Genomic DNA, 21,374 nt, shown 5'->3' on the forward strand with positions numbered 1-21,374 from the left:
AAGGTACGTTTTGAGTTCGATTTTTTACGCTAATGAATCATACGATGGTGGTAAGAAAAAATTAAAATGTTTATGTAAGTCTTTCAAACTCCAAAAAATATAAAAAAACCAATATAACAATACTAAAAAGACTAAAATGTGTCTGTGAGTCCGAAAAAGATAAAAAAACCAATAAAGCAATACCACTAAATCCAACCATTCAAAGCAACTCGTCATTCAACCGTCCAGTTCAAAGTAAAAACCAAGTACTCCGCAAAACTCCAAAGTTCCCAAAACATCATCCCATCCAGATGGTCCCGAGTCCAACGAACTAAACCCGTCGTCCTTTTGGCTCACGGATTTATCGTTCTTTCTCAGCAGTCAGCACATCCTCCATACCCACGTGACTCTCCCTCGCCCTCATCCTCCCCACTCGATCGTCTTCTCTGCCCTGCCACCTCTGCCAAGTTCCAGTCAAGTCTTCCCACTTCTGCAACTCCCCAAAAACCCCTAAATGCCCCTCAATTCTTAGACTAATTACTTCCTCCTCCAACTCTTTTTTTCGTCTCCTATCGGTTTTGTTCCGGTGAAGGAACGAGATGATGGGCTCTGAGAACCGGGGCTCCGGCGAAGCCCACCTCCACGCGCCGAAAGAAGACATGGAGGATCTCGTCCTCTACGGTCAATTGAATGGCAATAAATCGTACTCGAATTATCGCAGCGCCATGTCGTCGCTCTCAGATACGACGCACCCCCTCTCGTCGTCGCCGTCCTCCTCCCATATCGTCTCCGCCGCCGCCTCAGCCTCCGCCACCACCGCCGCAACAGCGCCAGCCGACTCTGATCCCCTTTTCGCGCCCTCACCGTATCGTGATCTGCGAAACCCTAGCTCGGCCCCTGATAACTCCACGTACCTCGATACGCCTTCGTACGCCGACGTGGCCTTCAGCCCCTTCGATGCTGCAACCGCCGCCGAAATCAACGGCATCGAGAGCCCCGGCAAGAGCTCCGACAACTCGAGCTCGTACTCTCTCTCGCGATCTCCGTCTTCCTCTTCCGAGTACCTAAAAATCACGGTCTCGAATCCGCAGAAGGAGCAGGAAGGCGCGAATTCGATCGTTCCGGGAGCTAACACATACGTCACGTACCTGATCAAGACTCGGACGAACATTCCGGATTTCGGGGGATCGGAATTCGGTGCCCGGCGGCGGTTTCGGGACGTGGTGACGTTATCGGACCGATTGGCGGAGTCGTACAGAGGGTTTTTTATACCGCCAAGGCCGGACAAGAGCGTGGTGGAGAGTCAGGTGATGCAGAAACAGGAGTTCGTGGAGCAGAGAAGAGTGGCATTGGAGAAATACTTGAGGCGATTGGCTTCGCACCCAGTGATCAAGAGAAGCGACGAATTGAAGGTGTTTTTGCAGGTGCAGGGGAAGCTTCCCCTGGCATTAACCACTGATATGGCGTCTAGGATGCTTGATGGGGCGGTGAAGCTTCCTAAGCAGTTGTTTGGGGAGAGTGGGGCGGTACTGGCGCCTCACGAGGTGGTTCAGCCTGCAAAAGGCGGCAGGGATTTGTTGAGGTTGTTCAAGGAGTTGAAGCAGTCTGTAGCTAATGACTGGGGAGCTTCGAGGCCGCTGGCGGGGGAGGAGGATAAGGAGTTTTTAGAAAAGAAAGTGAAGATGAACGAGCTGGAGCAACAGCTCAGCAATGCATCTCAGCAGGTAATGTGTACTGAAGTGAACATATCTGTGTTGTCTGTGTGTGTATGTTTCAGTTTCAAGTGATTAATTGCTTTGATTTATAGGCCGAATCACTTGTTAAAGCTCAACAAGACATGGGAGAGACGTTGGGAGAGTTAGGACTAGCGTTTATTAAGCTGACCAAATTTGAGAACGAGGAGGCCTTGTTCAGCTCTCAGAGAGTGCGGGCTGCCGACATGAAGAATGTGGCAACTGCTGCAGTCAAAGCCAGCAGATTCTATCGGGAGTTAAATGCTCAAACCGTCAAGCATTTGGTAATTTTGTAACCCTTTTGTTTGTCATTGCATTTGGAACTATAAAATTGGTTTGGTTAGTAATGTTTATGTGTGTAGTACATTTTCTTCAGCTGTTTTTCATTGTTACTTTAGAAGGAAACCCATCAATTGTAATAATGACTGTTCATACTATGTGTGTTGCAGGATACATTTCATGAATATCTCGGGCTAATGTTAGCTGTCAACGGTGCATTCTCAGATAGGTCAAGTGCTCTGTTGACAGTGCAGACTCTTCTATCAGAATTGGGTTCGCTGCAATCACGAGCTGAAAAACTTGAAGTTCAATCCAATAAAATATTTGGCGGTGACAAATCAAGGATTCGTAAGCTAGAGGAGTTAAATGAAACCATAAGAGTCACCGAGGATGCTAAAAATGTAGCAATCAGAGAATATGAGCGGATCAAGGTGCCATTATACTCCTCAAATTATTTTTAATGTACTACTGCCAAGGATAATCATTCCCGTATGTGCTAGTTAAATATGTCAGTAAGTACCTTGTGAAGGCTTTTGCAGCCCAAAGGCTCTAGTGTTTGCCGCTGTTTTAGCTTTATGCAGAGTTATTTCTTTTGTTAAATCGTAGGTCCTCATGTTTGTTTCCAGTGCTTCTCCCACGTTATGTGTAGCTGTCCCTTTCGTGTGCTTTGCATTATTGACCCTATACTGTGTCTAATCTCACTCCTTTCAGGGAATTTACTCACTCTGATTTGTAATCTTATAGGTGATAACCTTATAGCATTCACATAACCATATAGCATACAAGCTCACAACATTTTGAAGTACATGACACTTGGTGTTTGATGACAATGTCATATGGCTATTTTGATCACTAATACTTGGTTGTTTACATGGGTTATCAAAAACTAGGTAGTGTAATGTTCCTATTTATTATTATGGTATCTCAATACCTGGCGGCAACATTGCCATATATCCTGTTGCTGTCGGCCATTGCTTTTGGCTTAGGACTCTGGTCTGGTGATGTGATGTGATGTGATGTTTGTGAGGTCTAGCCAGAGCCTTGCACCTGTATGAGGGTACTAGTTAATCTTGTAAGCCACCACCACCGAGCCTGTTCTTCACAATGAGGAACGACTTTAAGTAGTGTAGGTCTTGGATGCTGTTGTTGTTGCGTGCGTAGGATGAAGTGTATGCTTCTGGAAACCGAGTTTCTTTTTCTTTACAAACTTTGTGTTATTCAGTACCTGAAATGATCTTGTACTGTTACAGACCACCATTGCATGTTTTGTTGCTAAGAAATTTGAATATGCATAAATTACATTTGGTTTTGATGTGTCTGTTTCAGTGTTTCAGGTTTTTATGACGAACTATTGCATCCATTTGATCTCTTAAACCTGTTGTTTTTGTCCCTTTGTGATAAAGGCTATCCAATTTTTTTAATCCCGGTGAAACTTTGAATGCCCTTTCAGCAGATGCAAATGGATCTATTTGTATATTTGACATTTACATAATATTGGAAATATTCTAAATGCATACTGTTTTTCCCTGTATAGTTGAAATATCTCTGTTTAATTGTCAGTATCCTCAGCAGAACTTAGAATGATTTGATTTTGTTGAAATGCAGGAAAATAACAGGAGTGAACTTGAAAGACTTGACAACGAGAGGCACGCTGACTTCTTGAACATGTTGAAGGGATTTGTGCATAATCAGGTACTTACTGCTTGCATTGTTGTTCACCTAGGATAGTTATAGCTCTCTATAAGAGTCTGCATGTAAACTACTTTCGTTCTTTCATTGATTTCATTCCGGTGTTATGAGATGGATAATCTGAAATGCCCCGCTAGATAGAAATGTTAAACAGAATTTGGAACTTGTTCCTGTGAATGTGCTCATGCATGCTTTTCACCATTTCGTTTACCACTTGTTATGAGTAATGAGAATCAGTGGATGGTTTCGTTTGTAAAGGCCTAAAAGGGATGCTTTGGGTAAGTGAACGAATGCATCTGTGAGAGAGAGGCTTAGCTAAGAGTGGATTTGCTGTTGGGACAGACTCTTAAATGTTAATTCTTTTGGCATCATTGTTCTTGTGTCATACGCAAGTCCGTCTTTGAATGCTTTCTCTTTTGTTGCACACTCCTTATTGCCGCTTTCACTTCCATGTAACGAATAGTTGTGTTGTACAATCAACAGGTGGGATACGCCGAAAAGATAGCAAATGTGTGGTCAAATGTTGCAGAGGAGACCAGTCCGTATGCGAAAGAGAGCCCTTGAACATTGTGTTTGTAAATGAAATTTTCACTTCTTTTTTTCTTCATATTTATATTGATACCCACTTCAAAGTAAATTGCATTACATTCATAAGAATAAAACGAAAAAAAATGGAGCTCCGGGTAGTTTATAAACTTTAACTTTCCCAAAGTTGTATCTGTTAGATAGATAATCGTGCGATTTTAGAGTTGATGCTGTAAATTGCTTGCTACTTGTTTGATTGTGGAGCTTTTTAATCCATGAGTTTCTGAACGCGAGCTGGTGCTCGGCTCTCAGCTGTTGGCTTCAATTGTTTGCTGATTCCTTGTTGCTCGTTTGCTAATTTGTTCGACATGACGTTGTAAGATAGTTTTGTGATATGAAACCTAACAAAATTCCTGCTCTTCAAGGTGAGGATGTTTATATGTTGTTTTGCAAATTTTAATTTGATGTTTGAGCCTGTGATCAAGGATGTCCCCTTTGGATGATTGGGGGAGATTGGATTGAATTATAGATGTCCCCTTCGGATTATTGGGAGAAACTGGATTGTTATCTTTATTTCTAGGGAACTTTAACGAAAAGTTTCCGGTACTGTTTATTTTAACGAAAAATCGTATTTTTACATTAAAAAGTCAATTATGGTACTATTTATTTTACCTTTTATTTTATCTTTGTTGTTAAAACTCAAAATTTTTAAGCTCTTTTCCCTAATTTTCCTTTATATTCTGTATGTTCATCTATAAAACTACATGTATCAATCTGGCTCTGTGCAGGACATCTTGCTTTTAGTTGAAAAACACCTCACTTGTACTCAATTTTCTTCGATCTGGATTATATTTGTAGGTTCTAAGTTATAAAAAAAAAAATTGAGTTTGATGCTTATTACGGAAAAAGTACGATACTTAAAACCTAAAATCGAAGTTTTAAAACCTAAAATCAATGCTCGAAACGGTTGACCTTTGGCTTTCATTGGTGAAATTTGTTTCAAATGTTGAAATATTGTTAAGAGAAATGTTGAAGGGACTTTTTAAAAAGTGGGCCTTTCTGTATAGTATAATATTTTATAAGGAAAACTAACCAAAAGGGCTTGAAAAATTTAACTTTTAACCAAAAACCACATTGAAAGTTTATTTAATGGTTAGTACAAATCCCATTATTATATCAGCCCAAATACAATAGTCCAGACTAAATAATATTGTGGTTTGTCAATTTTACCCCTAACGGATGTGGTTAACCTAATTTACCTATTCTGTTAGATTACTCGGTTTGGGGTTAGCCGAACATATAAACTAATTGAATTTTAATTTTTGCCGACCAGTTTCAGTGGGATTTTCAATTTTTTATGAATCTGGTTGAGTGGTTTGAGTAATGCTTGCCGACGAATGTTGAGAGCGCATTTTGAAATCGTGATCGCCGTTGTTCTATTTTTCCGGAATAAACATTTGTTTCAGAACAGATTCGCAGTAGTTTCATATTTTGAGATTCTATTGAATCGTTGTCATCGGTGTTGTTCGTTGTGCTTGAATATTTTAACTGGAGTGATCGTCTTTCATATTTGGTTAGATTTTCGTTTGGAGGTAATCGACATTGTTTTTGCAGTTTTGTATTCGATTTTGAATTGGATTTTTTGTTTAATTCGAATTCGATTTTGAATTCGTTTTTGTATGTAATATGCTTCGCTTTTATTTGACTTTATATATTGTTGTAGATTTGTTTTCAGATTAGCAGATTGATTCGGTTTGTGAACTTTTCAGTTAGGAGTTTCGAAGAATCTCAGGTAAGTTTTGATTTGTTTGTTTGTTTTTTTTTTTTTTTTTTTTTTGAATTGGAATTCGATTTTGAATTCTTTTTTGCATGAATTATGCTTAGCTTTTTATTTGACTTATATATTGTTGTTGATTTGTTTTCAGATTAGTAGATTGATTCCGGTTTGTGAAATTTTCAGTTAGGAGTTTCTTATTTCGAAGAATCTCAGGTAAGTTTTGATTCTTTTTTTTTTTTTTTTTTTATATTGTATGTTGGTCATCTTGATTTTGTTTTCTTTTTCAGAAATTTATTATGAATTAATTCGTGTTATACACATTTGATGTTGTTAACATTTTTTCAGAAATAGTGTTCTTTTTTTTATGAAACAGTGTATATTTCAGTTTATTTTCTGTTTTTGTGATTCTTGTGTTTTATAACTAGTGTAATTTTGTTCACTTTATATGTATATTGTTTAACTAATAGGTGTTCATCACATTTTATGTTTTTAACATTTTTCAGAAATAGTGTTCTTTTTTTACGAAACAGTGGATATTTCAGTTTACTTTTTGTTTTTTTTTGTTTTGTTTTGTTTTTTTTTTTTTTTTGTGATTGTTGTGTTTTATAAATAGTGTTATTTTTGTTCGTTTTATATGCATATTGTTTAATTATTAGGTACTGATTTGTTTTACAAAGATTTGAATTTAGATTTGCAACCGATTAATAAACAGTTGTTGTTTATTAATAAACAGTTATGGAGAATGGTAAACTAGCTCGGTTTACATATGGTGGTTTATGCGTCGTTAGTTCTATTTCATCATCTTCTACCTTCAATCAGATTTGCATTGATCTTTGTTCTAGGTTTAAGGGTTTGAGAGTTGGTTGTTTTGAGTTGCGATATGGTTTGAATGAAAATCCTAATTGCGTGTTAGATTGTGATGCCGATGTTCTAAACATGCTGATGGTTCTTGATGTTGTTGGGAAATCGATTGTAGAAATATTGGTTATAGACAAATGTGATGGTTCCATAGTTCAGTTACCTTCGGAAAGCACATCTTCTTCTTGCCGTACATTAGACTCTATGATTGTTTCTAGTGAAAATGATCATTTAGGAAAATATGGTTCTTACGGTGTGCACAATTATATGTCATGTGAATGGGACAATTACATAGAATCTGAGGGGCAAGTCTTTAGGGGAGGTTGTGTTGATTTCCGAGATAAGTTGAAGAAGTTTTCTGTTGAATGTGGTTTTGATTTGAAGTATTTGAAGAATGATAAGAATCGCATTAGTGCGGAGTGTTCTAGGAAGGAATCTGATGGCTGTCTTTGGCGTGTGTATGCATCCAAGTGTGATATTAATAACTTTTTTGTTATTCGGAAGTTGCATAATCTGCATACATGCAAGGGTATGATTCGAAAGAAGAAAAACAAAGTTGTTGGCCGACAGTTTGTTGCTTCTCTTATCAAGGATAAGGTTCAATCAAATCCTCTTATTAAACCGAAGGAGATCATTTCAAATTTAAAACAGTTTTATGGATTAGATATCGATTATTCTACTGCCTATTTTGGCAAACAGAGGGCAGTTTTTGAGTTAAATGGTGATGATGTTGATGCTTACAAGTTCTTGCCTTGGTATGTTGAATATGCTCGTTCAAGCAATCCTGAATCTGTTTTTGAGCTTGAAGTTGTACCGGAGAGCAATAGATTTCTTCGTTTGTTTATTGATTATGATGCATGGATAAAAGGTTTCATGTTTTGTCGCCCGATGTTATTCATTGATGGTACTTTTATCAAGAGCAAATACAAGGGAACACTTCTGTCTTGCTGTGCAAAAAATGGTAACGATGGTGAGTTAATAATTTTAGACTTTTATATTGGATATTATTTGTTTATGTTTTCTTACTGTGCAAAAGAAACATATCCAGAACTAGTTGAAGAACAGTTTAAGAAATAGTTCAATCAGTCTCATAAATAGGTGATACTTTGACTGTATCTGTTTTTTTTTTCTTTTTTTTTTTTTGGTGCATTGGTCTTTGATTTTATGTTCAAATAAAGAAAAAAGGTTGCAGAAGTAGTTCAAACAAAGTATACTAAATAGTTCAATTACAGTTTCAGAAGTAGTTGACATTTGACAGTGCATTTTCACTTTTGCTGTGTAGAGATTTTTGAGGTTGCTTATGCTATTGTTGATTCAGAAACGATAGCAAATTGGAGATGGTTCTTGGCAATATTATCTGGTATATTGAGGCCTCAAGGGAGGGTGATCACATTTATGTCGGATAGACATGATGGTATTTTGAAGAGCATTCGAGAATTCTTTCCCGAGTGTCCACATTCATTTTGTATTGTTCATTTGAAACAGAATGTGAGTACTTTATTTCCAAATGCTGCTGGTGAAGGACTAAAAAAGAAAATGATGAATCTATTGGCAAATTGTGCGTACGCATGTACCCCATCTGATTTTGATGATTGCATGGCTGAATTCAAGGATAATGGGCAAGGGCATGTGAAGAATTTTTTGTGTGATTTTCCAAAAGAGAACTATGATATTGCCCATTTTCCTGGTAAGAGATGGGGATCGATGAGCAATGCACTTTCAGAATCTTTTAACGCCATGGTGTCGAATAGTCGTTGTATGCCACTTATGGATCTTCTTGAAGACATTAGAGTTCGGTTGATGGGTAGTATGGCTGAGAAAAGAATAGTTGGTCAGAATATTCATACGATTTTGTGTCCAAAGAAAGAAAATGAGATGAAGTTGATGTTGAAGGAGGGCATGCATTGGAGGATTAGTCGTTCTGATGCGGATGTTTTTGAAGTTAGGACAGAGTGGAATCGGTTTGTTGTTTGTCTGGATGATAGGACATGTTCTTGTGTACAATGGCAGCATAATTGTTTCCCATGTTCTCATGCTTTGCAGGTGTTGCAACATGATAATCGTGATGTTTTTTATTACGTTGATGATTACTGGAAAGCAAGCTTTTATCGGAAAACATATCAATTTGTCATGCATCCATTTTCAGATTTGGAAAAGCCGAATGTTGATACTATCATAAATGGTGTGAGGCCTCCAATTACAAAGATTCCGTCTGGAAGACCAAAGAAAACTAGGATCAAATCTGCTGGGGAAATCAGTGGGAGTAAGACTGTCACTTGTAGTAGGTGTGGTTGTTCAGGACATAACAAGGTTTCATGTAAAGTTGTTATACAAGAGGGGTGATTTTTTTTCTTTTTTGTTTTGAGAGATGGGAGTTTTTGGTAATATGTACCAGATTTTCATTTTGGATATTTTTTTTTATTTTTTTTCAATTGGTGTTTGGGAGTATGTAATTGTTGATTTGGAATTATGTTCGAGTAATAAATATGAATTCAATGTTTTAGTATTTCCAGTTTTACGAAACAGTATGTTGAGTTTGATAAATAGTTGAGTTTGATAAACAGTGAATACATATCTATGTTTATGGCTTTGTGGTTTCAATATCTGTTTTGTAGGTTGTATGTAAGTTTGTGTGTTGCATTTTGTAGGAGGCAAGTATGTTGGTTTTCATTCTTGATCTAGTTAATATTCCATTTTAGGTAAGAGAAAATGAAAAAAAAACCACACTACTTATGAAAGTGAAGTAGAAAACCACACTTTGTTACCAAAGCAAACTGAACTATATATCAAAATGAATTATTTATGATAGTGAACTAGAAAACCACTTTTTTATCAAAGCAAATTGAACTATTTATCAAACTGAACTAGAAACCCACACTTTTTAACTAAGCAAACTGAACTATTTATCAAAATAGATTAAAATTTAGATTAAGTCATGAAACATATATATATATATATAGAGAGAGAGAGAGAGAGAGTTGTGTCAAACATGTTTGACAATGACATTTGTAAATCATAGCAAAAGTAAGCTTGAACATGTAAGTATTGCTTCAGTTTAGACTAATACTTTCCACCATCTCTCAGATTTTCATCTTGAACCTTAAAAAGTACATCTGAATCAAAATTACATATAATGCGTATTTTTTATTTTTTATTCTAATGTCCAATGCTTGTGAGTTGTTGTGAGATTTCGATATATGCTTCTTGTTCCATTGTCCAGCTGAAATCATGGTTCATCAAATCCACGAGGATATGTTTCCTTGCTTTCATTACTTGATGATCTTTGATACATCCTTGAACCTTCCGGTTAGTTGATAGTTGGTCAATGAAGCTCATCATGTATAAGCCACAATCTAATCTGATTTACAAAGAAATTCATGGAATGATTATGAGTATTATAATGAAATGAAATGTGTGGTACAAACTATTTCTATAACTGTATCAAATTATTCATATTGTTTCTGAAACTGCAGTAAGCACAAACTATACATATATATAACTAAAATGCTTTTAATTTTATAACGTACGATGTTGGTTTCTGTTGTGCACAGGTTCTGTCTTCTTTGATTTGGAATTCAAAGTCACTTTTGATGGAATTAATTTTCTTCGTTGTGGCTTGAGTTGAATCCATAGCATTTGAATTACTTGTTGATTTTCTTGCTTTATCCAGCCAATATTGAACAAAGTGGCCCTGCAAAAATTTATAATGTAATAATAAGATGATTGTTTTCTATAAATATGACAGAGTTTTTGGTTGTGCGTTTTTGCTTACCACAATTTCTGCATTTTCCCAGTAGCAATCAAAGTCCAGATCTTCATCTGTTGTGCTTTGTCGAATAGAATTGTAGTGAATCATTTCTGTATTTTTTGTGTCCAAAACTACCAAGGAGAAATGGTTGTAATGAAACAATGGGAAGAAAATCTTTGATACTATTCCATATTGGTCCATCAATTGGTTGTAGAGCCTTTCCTTGTTTTGCAGAGTTGTTTCAATGCTTTGTTCATTGATGTTGTGCTGTTGAAAATGAAAATTATCAAACATCATAATTACAGATTAATTGTTCTAATTTTTATATGTATATGTAAATAATTTTTTGCAGAATATTAGTTGTTTTGTTTGCTCACAAAGATTGTTGTGGAGACATAGAAGTTCTTTTGTTTCATGATGTTCTCTTTTTCTCTTTTCATGTAGCAGAAAGAATCAACAATCTGAGTTGATGTAGGTCCATTTGCCATCAAACTGTGCAGGTCTTCTTTCAACACCATTATTCTGTAATAGTTGAAATCTGTAGTTTCAGCCGTCCAGTATTCATCGCTGCAGGACAGTGCAAAAGTATTAGTTATACAATAATTCGTCAGTGCTTATAAAGTTATGGGAGTGTGTAAAAACTTCAGTTAAGAGTTTTGTTTTGTATTACTTACCTGCTGTCTATTGACCAGAATTGAGTTATTCTTCTTCTATCATCTAGTTTCAGCATCTTGTACACTTGAAGTTGTGTCCAATTCACACTGCTGTCTATGTGATTTGTTGCTGGAAGGTCATCCGGTTGTGAAGAAGGCTCATCTTTTAAATCCAGGTTGAATGATGGAATTTCACCCAAGAGTTTCTTTCTGTTTTTTGTCATTGGCTTTGCTGCTTTTTGGCTGAATGTTTGCTTTTTGACTTGTAAATCATTCTTGTTGAGAGTATTGTTGCTTTTTAGAGCTTCAATATCTGTTTCTTCAATTTGTTGCTTGTTTGATTCTGAAACTGGTTTGGCATTTTCCTTTTTCTTTTTCTTTGGAACTGGTTTGTCATTTTCCTTTTTCTTTCTCTTGATTGCTGTTGGTGGTTGGAGTGTTTGGCATCTTTTCTTCTGCATCCTTGATTCACAATTGTTCTGTTCTTTAGGTTGTGTCTCCCTCTTCCTCTGCCTTTGTAGTGGTTATTTTTTTTGCACCTTTTTCTTTGCAATTTGCATTGGTTCTCCAACTTCTTCTTCAGTAGTGGTGTCAATCTGTAGATGAATTGTCTCCTTCTTCGTACGTGATCTGTTTTCTATTTTTCCAAGCATTTTCCTTTGTTCTGTCCTCTTTGTTGTTTTGGATATCATTTTGACATTGGCTTTGGTTGAGTTTGACATTTGTACAGTTATTCTAACTGAAACCATCTGTCAATATAATTTTTATTAGAATGCAACTTGATCGTAAACAAATAAAAATCAGTATGAGTACACAATTATATTTGAAACATACCAAGGTGAATTACTATTTATGGAATTGGAAAACATTTTTATAACTGCATAAATCTTTATAAGATTCATATAACTAAATAAATTAGAAATAAAAATATACAATATGAGGTGTATTATGTGTAAGATCTGGAAAAATTGCAATTCTATTTATAAATGAAGCAATTGTAAACTGTTTCGTAAACACTGTTTATTAAACTTTAAAAAACACAAACTATTTACTTGTTCGTGAATGCATCCCAGATTTTACTATTTCCGTACATTTCAATTCTATTTACAAATGAAGCAAATTGTAAACTATTTCGTAAACAGTGTTTATTAAACTTAAAAATCGTGAACTATCTTACTCAAATATAAAAATTACAAACAGAGAATCACACTAGTTCGTGTAATAGCATAATGTATGTTTATATATTGAACGATTAGCTAGTAAATAGTCTTTTCTTGGGTGGATCTGTGATGGATTCGTACTGATAGTAAATAACAAAATAAATTTAAGCAAATAGTATAATATGGGTTTTGTTTAAGTTTATGCATGTTATTCTATATGCTTAATTCCAATAGATGTTTGTTATATAAACAATGAACCGTATGATTTTGTGAAATATGTTGAGAAAAATTGTAAGATTGTTACCTTTTGTTTATTTTCTGGGTATTTCTGCGACCAAGTTGCTCAGGGAAGTTGAAATTTGCGTGAATTCGTCCGTAAAAGAACTTGAATGATGTACGAAATCGGGAAATGAGGATTGATGATTTGAGCTGGGGGCTGGGGGCTGGGTTTCTGGTTTTTTTTTTTTATAGTGCATGCAGTTTCTTCATCGTGGCTTATCTGTGCGTGAAAATGAGAGTGGTGTTAGGGAGAGAAAGTGAAGTTAGCGCATGAGTGAAATGAAGGATGGGGTGCTGATTTGGAACTGAAAAAAAAAAAAAGCTGTTATTTTTCATTTTTTAGATATAGTGTGTACATATATTTCAGAAACAGTTTAAGTTATCTAGTTTTTTGTTTTGCATAAATTTATCTAATTTGGTAACTATATTTTTTGGATAATAAAAGGGAACTTTAACAAAAAAGGAAGTGTCAAAATGTAAGCATGTGAAATTTTTTAATATAGTTCTCATTCTTATAAGTTATAACTCAAAGAATCAGGTATGTGAAGTTGATTGGCTTCATACTAAACTTCTTTTTCATTTTTATATGGTTTCTTTAGATGAGTAATGGTATTAGGCCCCCTAGGGCAAAAAAATTATAAAACGTACGCAAGTATGGGATGGGCACCAGCATACAAGCCCACCTGAGCTCGGGGTTTTGTATGTAGATGTACATTGATATAAAATGTAATTTGTAAAACTCAAGCTAATGTAATAAAATCCTCAACAGGAATGTCATCATATTGACCATGTTTATTTTGTTGTCTTCTGTCTTCAAGTATCTTCTTCAGTCCATTTGCATAACTATTCTTGTGATTCACAAGTGCAGTTGCAATTTGAGCTCTTTTGGCAAATACTTCTTCCTTCTCAAAGGTGGCTTCTATTGGTTTGCCCTCTTGCACTTGGGTTGCAAATTGAATAACAAATATGCCACAATCCAATCTGCATTTTTTTTTTTTGGATAAACAAATAAGTATGACAGATAATGAGATCATATTATAACATTCGATGACATATTAAAAGTGAAAAATGAAACTATTTCTTGTTCGTAACACTGTTATGCAAACTGGAGCTATATCTGAAACTATATTATGACACTATTTTGCAAAGTCTAAATTTATAGTATAGTTTCGTACAATGATTTTGTTTTCTGTTTTCTGTGTCTCATTTCCATATAATTGTAGTTAGATGACATATAATTACTGAAAAAATGGACTATTTGTTGATTTGTAATACTGTTTCGTAAAGTGTAAAGAGTGAAAAATCAACTACTTCTGAAACTTCTTATGACATTATTTTGCAAACTGCAAACTATTTTTTCAAGTATGAGTCTTGTGTTTGAATGTATGATTTTCATGGTCCTTCTTATGTGTTTGAATGTATAAATTTGATTGAAAAATACACATTTATTAATCTTACTTGGTTTGCAAATTGAATGACAAATATGCCACAATCCAATATGCAATTTATTTTTTTTAAAAAAACAAATAAATATGACAGATAATGAGATCATATTATAACATTCGATGACATATTAAAAGTAAAAAATGAAACTATTTCTTGTTCGTAACACTGTTATGCAAACTGGAACTATATCTGAAACTATATTATGACACTATTTTGCAAAGTCTAAATTTATAGTATATTTTCCTAGAATGATTTTATTTTCTATCTCATTTCCATATATTTGTAGTTAGATGACATATTATTACTGAAAAAATGAACTATTTGTTGATTTGTAATACTGTTTCGTAAAGTGTAAAGAGTGAAAAATCAACTATTTCTGAAACTTCTTATGACATTATTTTGCAAATTGCAAACTATTTTTTCAAGTATGAGTCTTGTGTTTGTATATATGATTTTCATGGTCCTTCTTATGTGTTTGAATGTATAAATTTGATTGAAAAATATAGAGATCAACTTGTTGTTTGTACTTACGAGTCCTCCTTTTGTTGGGCGCAAGTTAAGCATCTTTCAATATCTATTGTGAGATTGCTGTCTCCTTTGAAATCTTTGTAAAATGCTTCTATTTTGTCTCTCTGCCAAAAAAAAAAAAACAAAAAAAACAACAAAAAAAAAATTGTATTATGAAGTTTGATTTTTCCTATCAGCATAAGAATATAGTTTGTAATTGAATTATAGTTTTGTTCTTACCACTTGAACAGCATGATCAAAGTATAGGTCTGTATTCCCATGTACCCTCGGTAGTTTGGAATTGTAGTGTGTCATTTTTCCATTTTTAATGTCCAAAACTACCAAGCTGAAGTGAAAGTAATGCTTGATCAATATGAAGACCTTTCCTACTTTATCCACATTATCTTGTAAGACTGTCTTCAATGTTTTGTCAATGTGCTCCTGATCAGTCTTGCTTTTCTCAATCTCCATATCATTCTGAACCAAGAATACACATGTATTTATTAATCTTAATTAATGAGCAACACTAATTCTTAAACTGAACCGAAAAATACACATTTTTTTTTCAATCTCCATATCATTCTGAACCAAGAATACACATTTAAAGTTTTAAAGTGAATGCAAGGCCTTTTGTAGGAGGCAAGTATACAAAGCAAACTGAACTAATATCAAAGTGAACTATTTAGCAAAGTGAACTAGAAAACCACACTTTGTTACCAAAGCAAACTGAACTACATATGAAAGTGAACTATTTAGCAAAGTGAACTAGAAAACCACGCTTTGTTACCAAAGCAAACTGAACTACATATTAAAGTGAACTATTAGCAAAGTGAACTAGAAAACCACACTTTTTTGTAAACAAAACTGTTTGACACTTACAAATATGAATGAAGGAAGATATAGATTTTTTTGTTGCCTCATTTTTGATTCGTTTTCTGCCATTGTGTAGAACGAAGCATCAATTATGTTGGCGTCGATTGCTCCATCCACAAACAATGATGTCAGATCTGATTTTAGGACAACAAAGTCAGTCGCCATGGACCCTTGTCTTGGCTGCATCCAGAAGTAGTCCCTGTATCAGAAAATAAAACGTATTATATATCTATGTATATGTGTGTGTGTGTGTACACATGTATTAAGTTATGATTAATAATGTAAACTTACATTTTCTCTTGTCTGTAATATTCCTTGAATTTTTCTTTTGTCTTATCTTCAAGTAACTTGTACGCCCTTGTTGATGCAGGTAGATGATACCGTTTGTCAAGCTTTTGCTTTACAGGTTTCTTTGCAGCCTTCTTTGCAGGTTTGTTTGCTATTTCTTTAGCAATTGGATTCAAGGGTGATTCAACCTTGGGCTCCTCCTTTCCTTTCTCAATTATTGGTTCCAATGGTTGGCTTTCTGACTGAAAAATTGAAGGGCTTTCACTGTCACTCACATCATATATGTATTTTGCCTTCTTTTGTTTTCTCTGGATGGGGATATAATCATAATGTGGATCGACATTTGGTTTACGATCATCCCTCCTTCGAATATTTTTTACTAGTGTTCTCGTCTTCTTTTTGGCTGTCTCTTTTCCTTATTTTTCAGCATCCTTGATAGTTGGAGTCTGCATTTGAACATCTTGTTGAACTCCGAAGGTTCCTTTTTCAGTGGCAGTGTCTTTTCCTTCATGTTCTTGATCCTCCTCAGCTTGATCCTCCTCATTTTCATCTGGATCATGATCAATTGCATGCCTTTGTTTTGGATCCTCCATAGCCACATCATTTTCAGTTGCATTCTCTTGAACTGGATCCTCAGTAGCAGTATCCTTATCATGTGTATGCTCTTCAACTTGATCATCATTATCTGGATGTTCTTTAGGTGGTTCATCCTCCTCTGGATCTTCCTTGGTTGAAGCATTTAGATCTGGTACTATTGCTTGATTTTCCAGTAGCTTCTTCTTCAAACTTCCAATTTCATCCAGAAGTTTATTTACTTTCATAGAAGCTGCTGTGTTATTTAATTGCAACTGTATCATTTCTGTGTTCATTGAACTAATCTTCTGTTTGTCCTCAAGTCGTTCTTGCAGAAGCTGTTCAATGTTTCTGTTGAGGGCTCCAGTTGTTTGATTCATTACAATTGAATTTGTGTGTATGTTGTCGAGTGCATATATCATCATGTGACTGAGGACTAGATACCTCTTTTGATCCATGCTCGCACATCTTTTAAACTTTTCAAAATCTTCCACACCTAATGTGTTATCAATCCCGATGAAGTCCTTTTGATAACTTGCATCAAATTTCATGAATTCTTCTTGGTACAGTTGATCAAACTGTGACTGAGCTTCAGTGATGGTGATGCTTTGATCTTCTTCAGCTCCAACTTCAGTTCTTTTCCTTTTCCTTCCCGTTGTCTTCTTTTCCTTTTTCTTGGAAGACTCATTATTTTGTTGAGGATAAGGAATGACATTACATTCTTCTTGGTTGATGTTGGAATGCTCCTTTGTTGGTTCTTCAGAACAAGGAATACCTCCACCAATCTGCACAGTGACACATTAAATAGTTGTTAAATTACATAATAATGTCATTGTTTCGTAAACATTGTTTATTAAACTTTAAAAAACGCAAACTATTTACTGAATGTACAAATTATTAAAAGAGAATCACACTAGTTTGCATAATAGAGTAATATATGTTACTATTTATTGAAATACACTTTTCTTTTTGACACTATTTCTGTTTTATATAAATGACACTATTGCTTGATCTGTTTTATATAAATGACACTTCTGAAACTTTAAACTGTAAAGACCACTATGTTATGAAACTGTAAAGTGCAAAAATATACTGTTTATTGAAATACTTTTATTATTTGTCCTTACCTCAATTTCTTCAACTTGAATGTCTCTGATTGCTTTGTGGATTTTCGTTATGTCCCATCTTCCAATGGCAGGAATCATGTTTTCTCGCCCACTTATTGTCTCCACCAGATTGGTGTGAAGACAAATCCAATACTGCATGAAATAAGAACTTTGAATTACTTTCTTGTGTAATTTATAAGACATAATTCATGTTTTTTAAATATAGTTCTTATTTCTTACCAAAATAAGGGCAGTGCATCCGCTTGTTGTTGCTGATTCTTCTCCATTTTTCTTCTTTTTCTTCGATTTGTTAATCCTCTTGAACAAGTAGTCCCTCACTCCTTTTGCCCAGTTGTATTTTCTGATTTGGTCCAAAGCTCCACAAATTGTTATGAAGCTCCACGCTATGTAAGTTCCAGATGTTGCAAATAACAGTGATTGTAGCAGATGCACACATATAATTGAAGCAGTAGCTTTTGCCCCTTCAGGAGTTTTGTCTTGGACTGATTTTTGGTATGCTTCAACAATGTCCTTTTTTTTCACTATTTTTTGCTTTGCAAAGTATGCTTTGACAAAGCTGTCATTCATGTTCTTTGTGGATTTGTCTGTGTTTGGTAGTTCAACCCTTTGGTTGTTCAATCCAAATATTTCAACGACGTCTTCACTTGTTATTGCTTTTGGCTCATGATCTCCGAATTTGAACTGTTGTTGCTTGGAATCATAGCATTGTATGATCTTGATCAGATCCATATCAGACTTCTTTTTTCTGTCCGTTGCAACAATTTCATCATCCATGTAGAACTTGATTAGACTCCAAAATGGTGTCTCGGCCAAATGATTGATGACATCTTGGCGTTGTTGAAGCATTGGTCTGTACAATTGCATTGCATTTGCAAACCCGAAAACGTTGCATCTATATTGAACATAAGAAGTTGCAGGTCTTTTATTCTCTTTCTTACGTGGACTCTTTATAGCAAAAGTCTTTATTCTTAGTTTCTTTGTTCCGTCCATCTGTAAGAATAAACATAGTTTAATTATTACAACTATTTTTTACCAAAGCAAACTGAACTATTTATTAAACTGAAGTAGAAAACCACACTTTTTTACCAAAACAAACTAAACTATTTATCAAAGTGACCTAGAAAACCACACTTTTTTTACCAAAGCAAACTGAACTATTTATCAAACTGAACTATTTATCAAACTAAACCATTTAGCAAACTGAACTATTTATCAAACTGAACTATTTAGCAAACTGAACTATTTATCAAACTGAAGTAGAAAACGACACTTTTTAACCAAAACAAACTGAACTATTTATCAAAGTGAACTAAAAAACCACACTTTTTTTACTAAAATAAACTGAACTATTTATCAAGGTACACTAGAAAACCACACTTTTTTACCAGAGCAAACTGAACTATTTAGCAAACTGAACCATTTAGCAAACTGAACTATTTATCAAAAATGAAGTAGAAAACCACACATTTTTACCAAAACAAACTGAACTATTTATCAAAGTGAACTAAAAAACCATACTTTTTTACCAAAGCAAACTGAACTTTTATCAAACTAAACTATTTAGCAAACTGAACTATTTATCAAACTGAACCATTTAGCAAACTGAACTATTTATCAAACTGAACTATTTAGCAAACTGAACTATATATCAAACTGAACCACTTAGCAAACTGAACTATTTATTAAACTGAAGTAGAAAACCGCACTTTTTTACCAAAACAAACTGAACTATTTATCAAACTGAACTATTTAGCAAACTCAACTATTTATCAAACTGAACCATTTAGCAAACTGAACTATTTATCAAACTGAAGTAGAAAACCACACTCGTTCGTGAATGCATCCCAGATTTTACTATTTCCTTACATTTTAATTCTATTTACAAATGAAGCAAATTGTAAACTATTTCGTAAACACTGTTTATTAAACTTAAAAATCGTGAACTGTTTTGTAAACACTATATATTAAACTAAAACACCACCGGAATAGAATGTTGATTATATTTAAGCAAAGAAAACAACATATGAGGGCAAGAAAATACTATTTAAAGGTTATAAGAAAACGAGCAGTTATCAAAGTGAAGTAAAAATATACCATTTTGCAGAAACATTGCTATTCGAAGCATGCAAACTTACATATTACTGTAAAATCACCAAAAATATCAGAAATTTTGTGGTACGTACCTCTGTTTCTTCTCTGTTGCTTTTATTTCCCAAATTTTGTGTGTGTTTTCGTCTGGATGCAAATCAGAACTGTGAACTGGAAACATAATTCATTTTTTAGAATCTCAAACATGCAAATGCACATATTTAGTAAATTAAAGTAAGAAATCATCAAGAATATCAGAAATTATAGGTTCGTACCTGTGTTTGTCCGATTTCGACTCTGCAAACATACAGTTCGAATGTTTTCAGTTTTTCGTCTTCAAATGTAGTTTTTGGGTTGAGAAATTCCGGATTTGATGTGTAGATTATTGCTTGAAAACTTGAATCGAACTTGAAAACGCTTTGAGATCTTGACGTTTGGAGTAATGGAGGTTTTGATTTTTTGGTACGGTGTGAAGGGGCTGGTGAACATTAATGGCGTTGGGAGGGATGATGAATTTTAGTAACTTCGGCTAACGGGCCTGGGTTAGGCTCCGTTAGGGGCAATTTTGGAATATTAATTGTTATGCGGTTTGGGCTTTTTGGTGAGCCCGTGTGTTTTAGTTTTGTACGGCCTAAGATAAAAGTTTTGTGTCCTTATGATTAAAATTTAAGCCCTTTTCATTAAATAATAGTTTAGGGTGGTTTTTCATTAAATAAAAGTTAATTCAATCCCTTTTCATTAAAGCTCCCTTAATAATGTTAGTACGGAAATTGATGTTAAACTGTAAAGTAACTAGGAGTCTCCTTAACATATCTCTTAATTATGCAAAATAAATAATCAAATTTTTGCCTCATGGAATTAAAAGGAAAAATTCAAATACAAATTGCCACTAAAATTAACAAATTAAATTGCAAACTTTGAGAAGTCCATCAAATATCTCAAAGTAATGAATAATATCCTTACTGTAATTAAGGTTCTAAAAGACGCTAAACACTAGTTGGACGGCAACTTGAGGTATAGCATCTAGGCTCCTAGGCGCCTAAGCTAAAAACCTAGTGCCTGGATGAGAACTTAGGCGGACTATATGAATTTAAGTACATTTATTATATATTATATATTGGGCTTACATCTTGTGGCTAGGAATCAATTGTAATATTATTTTCATTTTTAATGTGTTACCATGCACAAACCACGGAAAGAGATCATCTCCAAATCTCTTCCACCAAAACCTAAGGATTAAGTGATTCGGACCATTGAAATTTGATCTAATGACTAAAATTATTATAACTTTTAAAATAGGCCTCTGTTTTTAACTGTTTGATCAAATTTTAAGGGCCCGAATCACTTAATCTGCAGACTTTGGTGGAAAAGATCCGGAGATGATCTCTTTCCCACAAACCACTTGTTTCACTACTCTCACAACCGTCCTCTCTCTTCTTCCTTTCTTGGTTATGTCTCTTCACCCAAAGTTCTCTTTGCTCCATCTCTCTTACAGTTCAGGCTCTAAACAAATAGTCCTGACGAGGATCTATTTTATAAATTGTAAAATAAAACAAAATATAAATTATAAAACATTAAAACAAATAAGCATTGATTAAGTATTTATTCAAATATTCAATATGACACGCCTCAACCCCGATATCCCCAAATATCAGGGTAGGCACGTGTTGGCGAACACTCGAGGGTGATGAAGCCATTTTAAACATGTGTGCAAATTAAAATATGTTATTAAGAAGAAATATAATAAAGCAGGAACGTATTCAGAGCATACAACTAACCAAGAATAAAGTGA

The 21,374-nt window shown here is 34.5% G+C and overlaps 4 protein-coding genes across 5 annotated transcripts; 2 read left to right on the forward strand and 2 right to left on the reverse strand.

Annotated features, from left to right (window-relative positions):
* Positions 1-201: 201 nt before the first annotated feature.
* On the forward strand, positions 202-4,530 carry LOC103422650 (sorting nexin 2B-like). Its single transcript, XM_029088151.2, has 5 exons — positions 202-1,703; positions 1,787-1,996; positions 2,162-2,422; positions 3,597-3,683; positions 4,164-4,530. Exons 1-5 carry the CDS (start codon positions 579-581, stop codon positions 4,242-4,244), a joined length of 1,764 nt encoding a protein of 587 aa, XP_028943984.1. The 5' UTR covers positions 202-578; the 3' UTR covers positions 4,245-4,530.
* Positions 4,531-5,929: 1,399 nt separating this feature from the next.
* On the forward strand, positions 5,930-9,346 carry LOC103428916 (uncharacterized). 2 transcript variants are annotated; one of them, XM_070808221.1, is made up of 4 exons: positions 5,930-5,997; positions 6,131-6,195; positions 6,716-7,810; positions 8,123-9,346. In XM_070808221.1, exons 3-4 carry the CDS (start codon positions 6,718-6,720, stop codon positions 9,181-9,183), a joined length of 2,154 nt encoding a protein of 717 aa, XP_070664322.1. In that variant the 5' UTR covers positions 5,930-5,997; positions 6,131-6,195; positions 6,716-6,717; the 3' UTR covers positions 9,184-9,346. The 2 variants fall into 2 exon arrangements, with proteins under 2 accessions (XP_070664322.1, XP_070664323.1); XM_070808222.1 differs by lacking the exons at positions 5,930-5,997; positions 6,131-6,195 and having other exon boundaries at positions 6,500-7,810.
* A 3,943-nt stretch (positions 9,347-13,289) lies between these two features.
* On the reverse strand, positions 13,290-15,104 carry LOC114819833 (uncharacterized). Its single transcript, XM_029089487.2, has 3 exons — positions 14,874-15,104; positions 14,658-14,758; positions 13,290-13,661 (listed from the first exon to the last, which is right to left on the reverse strand). The coding sequence occupies exons 1-3, from the start codon at positions 15,102-15,104 to the stop codon at positions 13,421-13,423; spliced, it is 573 nt and encodes a 190-aa protein (XP_028945320.2). The 3' UTR covers positions 13,290-13,420.
* Positions 15,105-16,091: 987 nt separating this feature from the next.
* LOC114819598 (uncharacterized) lies at positions 16,092-19,914 on the reverse strand. The gene is made up of 5 exons (XM_070808195.1): positions 19,858-19,914; positions 19,678-19,753; positions 17,714-18,484; positions 17,495-17,626; positions 16,092-17,152 (listed from the first exon to the last, which is right to left on the reverse strand). The coding sequence occupies exons 3-5, from the start codon at positions 18,482-18,484 to the stop codon at positions 16,211-16,213; spliced, it is 1,845 nt and encodes a 614-aa protein (XP_070664296.1). The 5' UTR covers positions 19,678-19,753; positions 19,858-19,914; the 3' UTR covers positions 16,092-16,210.
* Positions 19,915-21,374: the final 1,460 nt, after the last annotated feature.

The sequence above is a fragment of the Malus domestica genome, chromosome 11 (assembly GCF_042453785.1).
Source record: "Malus domestica chromosome 11, GDT2T_hap1".
Taxonomy (NCBI): Eukaryota; Viridiplantae; Streptophyta; class Magnoliopsida; order Rosales; family Rosaceae; genus Malus; species Malus domestica.

What these genes read in the sequence shown, in the direction of transcription:
- LOC103422650 (XM_029088151.2), top strand. Translation starts at nt 579, where the DNA reads ATGATGGGCTCTGAGAACCGGGGCTCCGGCGAAGCCCACCTCCACGCG. An exon ending in TCAGCAATGCATCTCAGCAG is followed by an intron (nt 1,704 to 1,786) that starts GTAATGTGTACT and finishes TTTGATTTATAG; the next exon opens with GCCGAATCACTTGTTAAAGC. An exon ending in GAGAATATGAGCGGATCAAG is followed by an intron (nt 2,423 to 3,596) that starts GTGCCATTATAC and finishes GTTGAAATGCAG; the next exon opens with GAAAATAACAGGAGTGAACT.
- LOC103428916 (XM_070808221.1), top strand. Translation starts at nt 6,718, where the DNA reads ATGGAGAATGGTAAACTAGCTCGGTTTACATATGGTGGTTTATGCGTC. An exon ending in TGCAAAAAATGGTAACGATG is followed by an intron (nt 7,811 to 8,122) that starts GTGAGTTAATAA and finishes TTTGCTGTGTAG; the next exon opens with AGATTTTTGAGGTTGCTTAT.
- LOC114819833 (XM_029089487.2), bottom strand. Translation starts at nt 15,104, where the DNA reads ATGGAGATTGAGAAAAGCAAGACTGATCAGGAGCACATTGACAAAACA. An exon ending in TTGATCATGCTGTTCAAGTG is followed by an intron (nt 14,759 to 14,873) that starts GTAAGAACAAAA and finishes TTTTTTTGGCAG; the next exon opens with AGAGACAAAATAGAAGCATT. An exon ending in GCCCAACAAAAGGAGGACTC is followed by an intron (nt 13,662 to 14,657) that starts GTAAGTACAAAC and finishes AAAAAAATGCAG; the next exon opens with ATTGGATTGTGGCATATTTG.
- LOC114819598 (XM_070808195.1), bottom strand. Translation starts at nt 18,484, where the DNA reads ATGGACGGAACAAAGAAACTAAGAATAAAGACTTTTGCTATAAAGAGT. An exon ending in GATGCACTGCCCTTATTTTG is followed by an intron (nt 17,627 to 17,713) that starts GTAAGAAATAAG and finishes TATTTCATGCAG; the next exon opens with TATTGGATTTGTCTTCACAC. An exon ending in TTCAAGTTGAAGAAATTGAG is followed by an intron (nt 17,153 to 17,494) that starts GTAAGGACAAAT and finishes GTCACTGTGCAG; the next exon opens with ATTGGTGGAGGTATTCCTTG.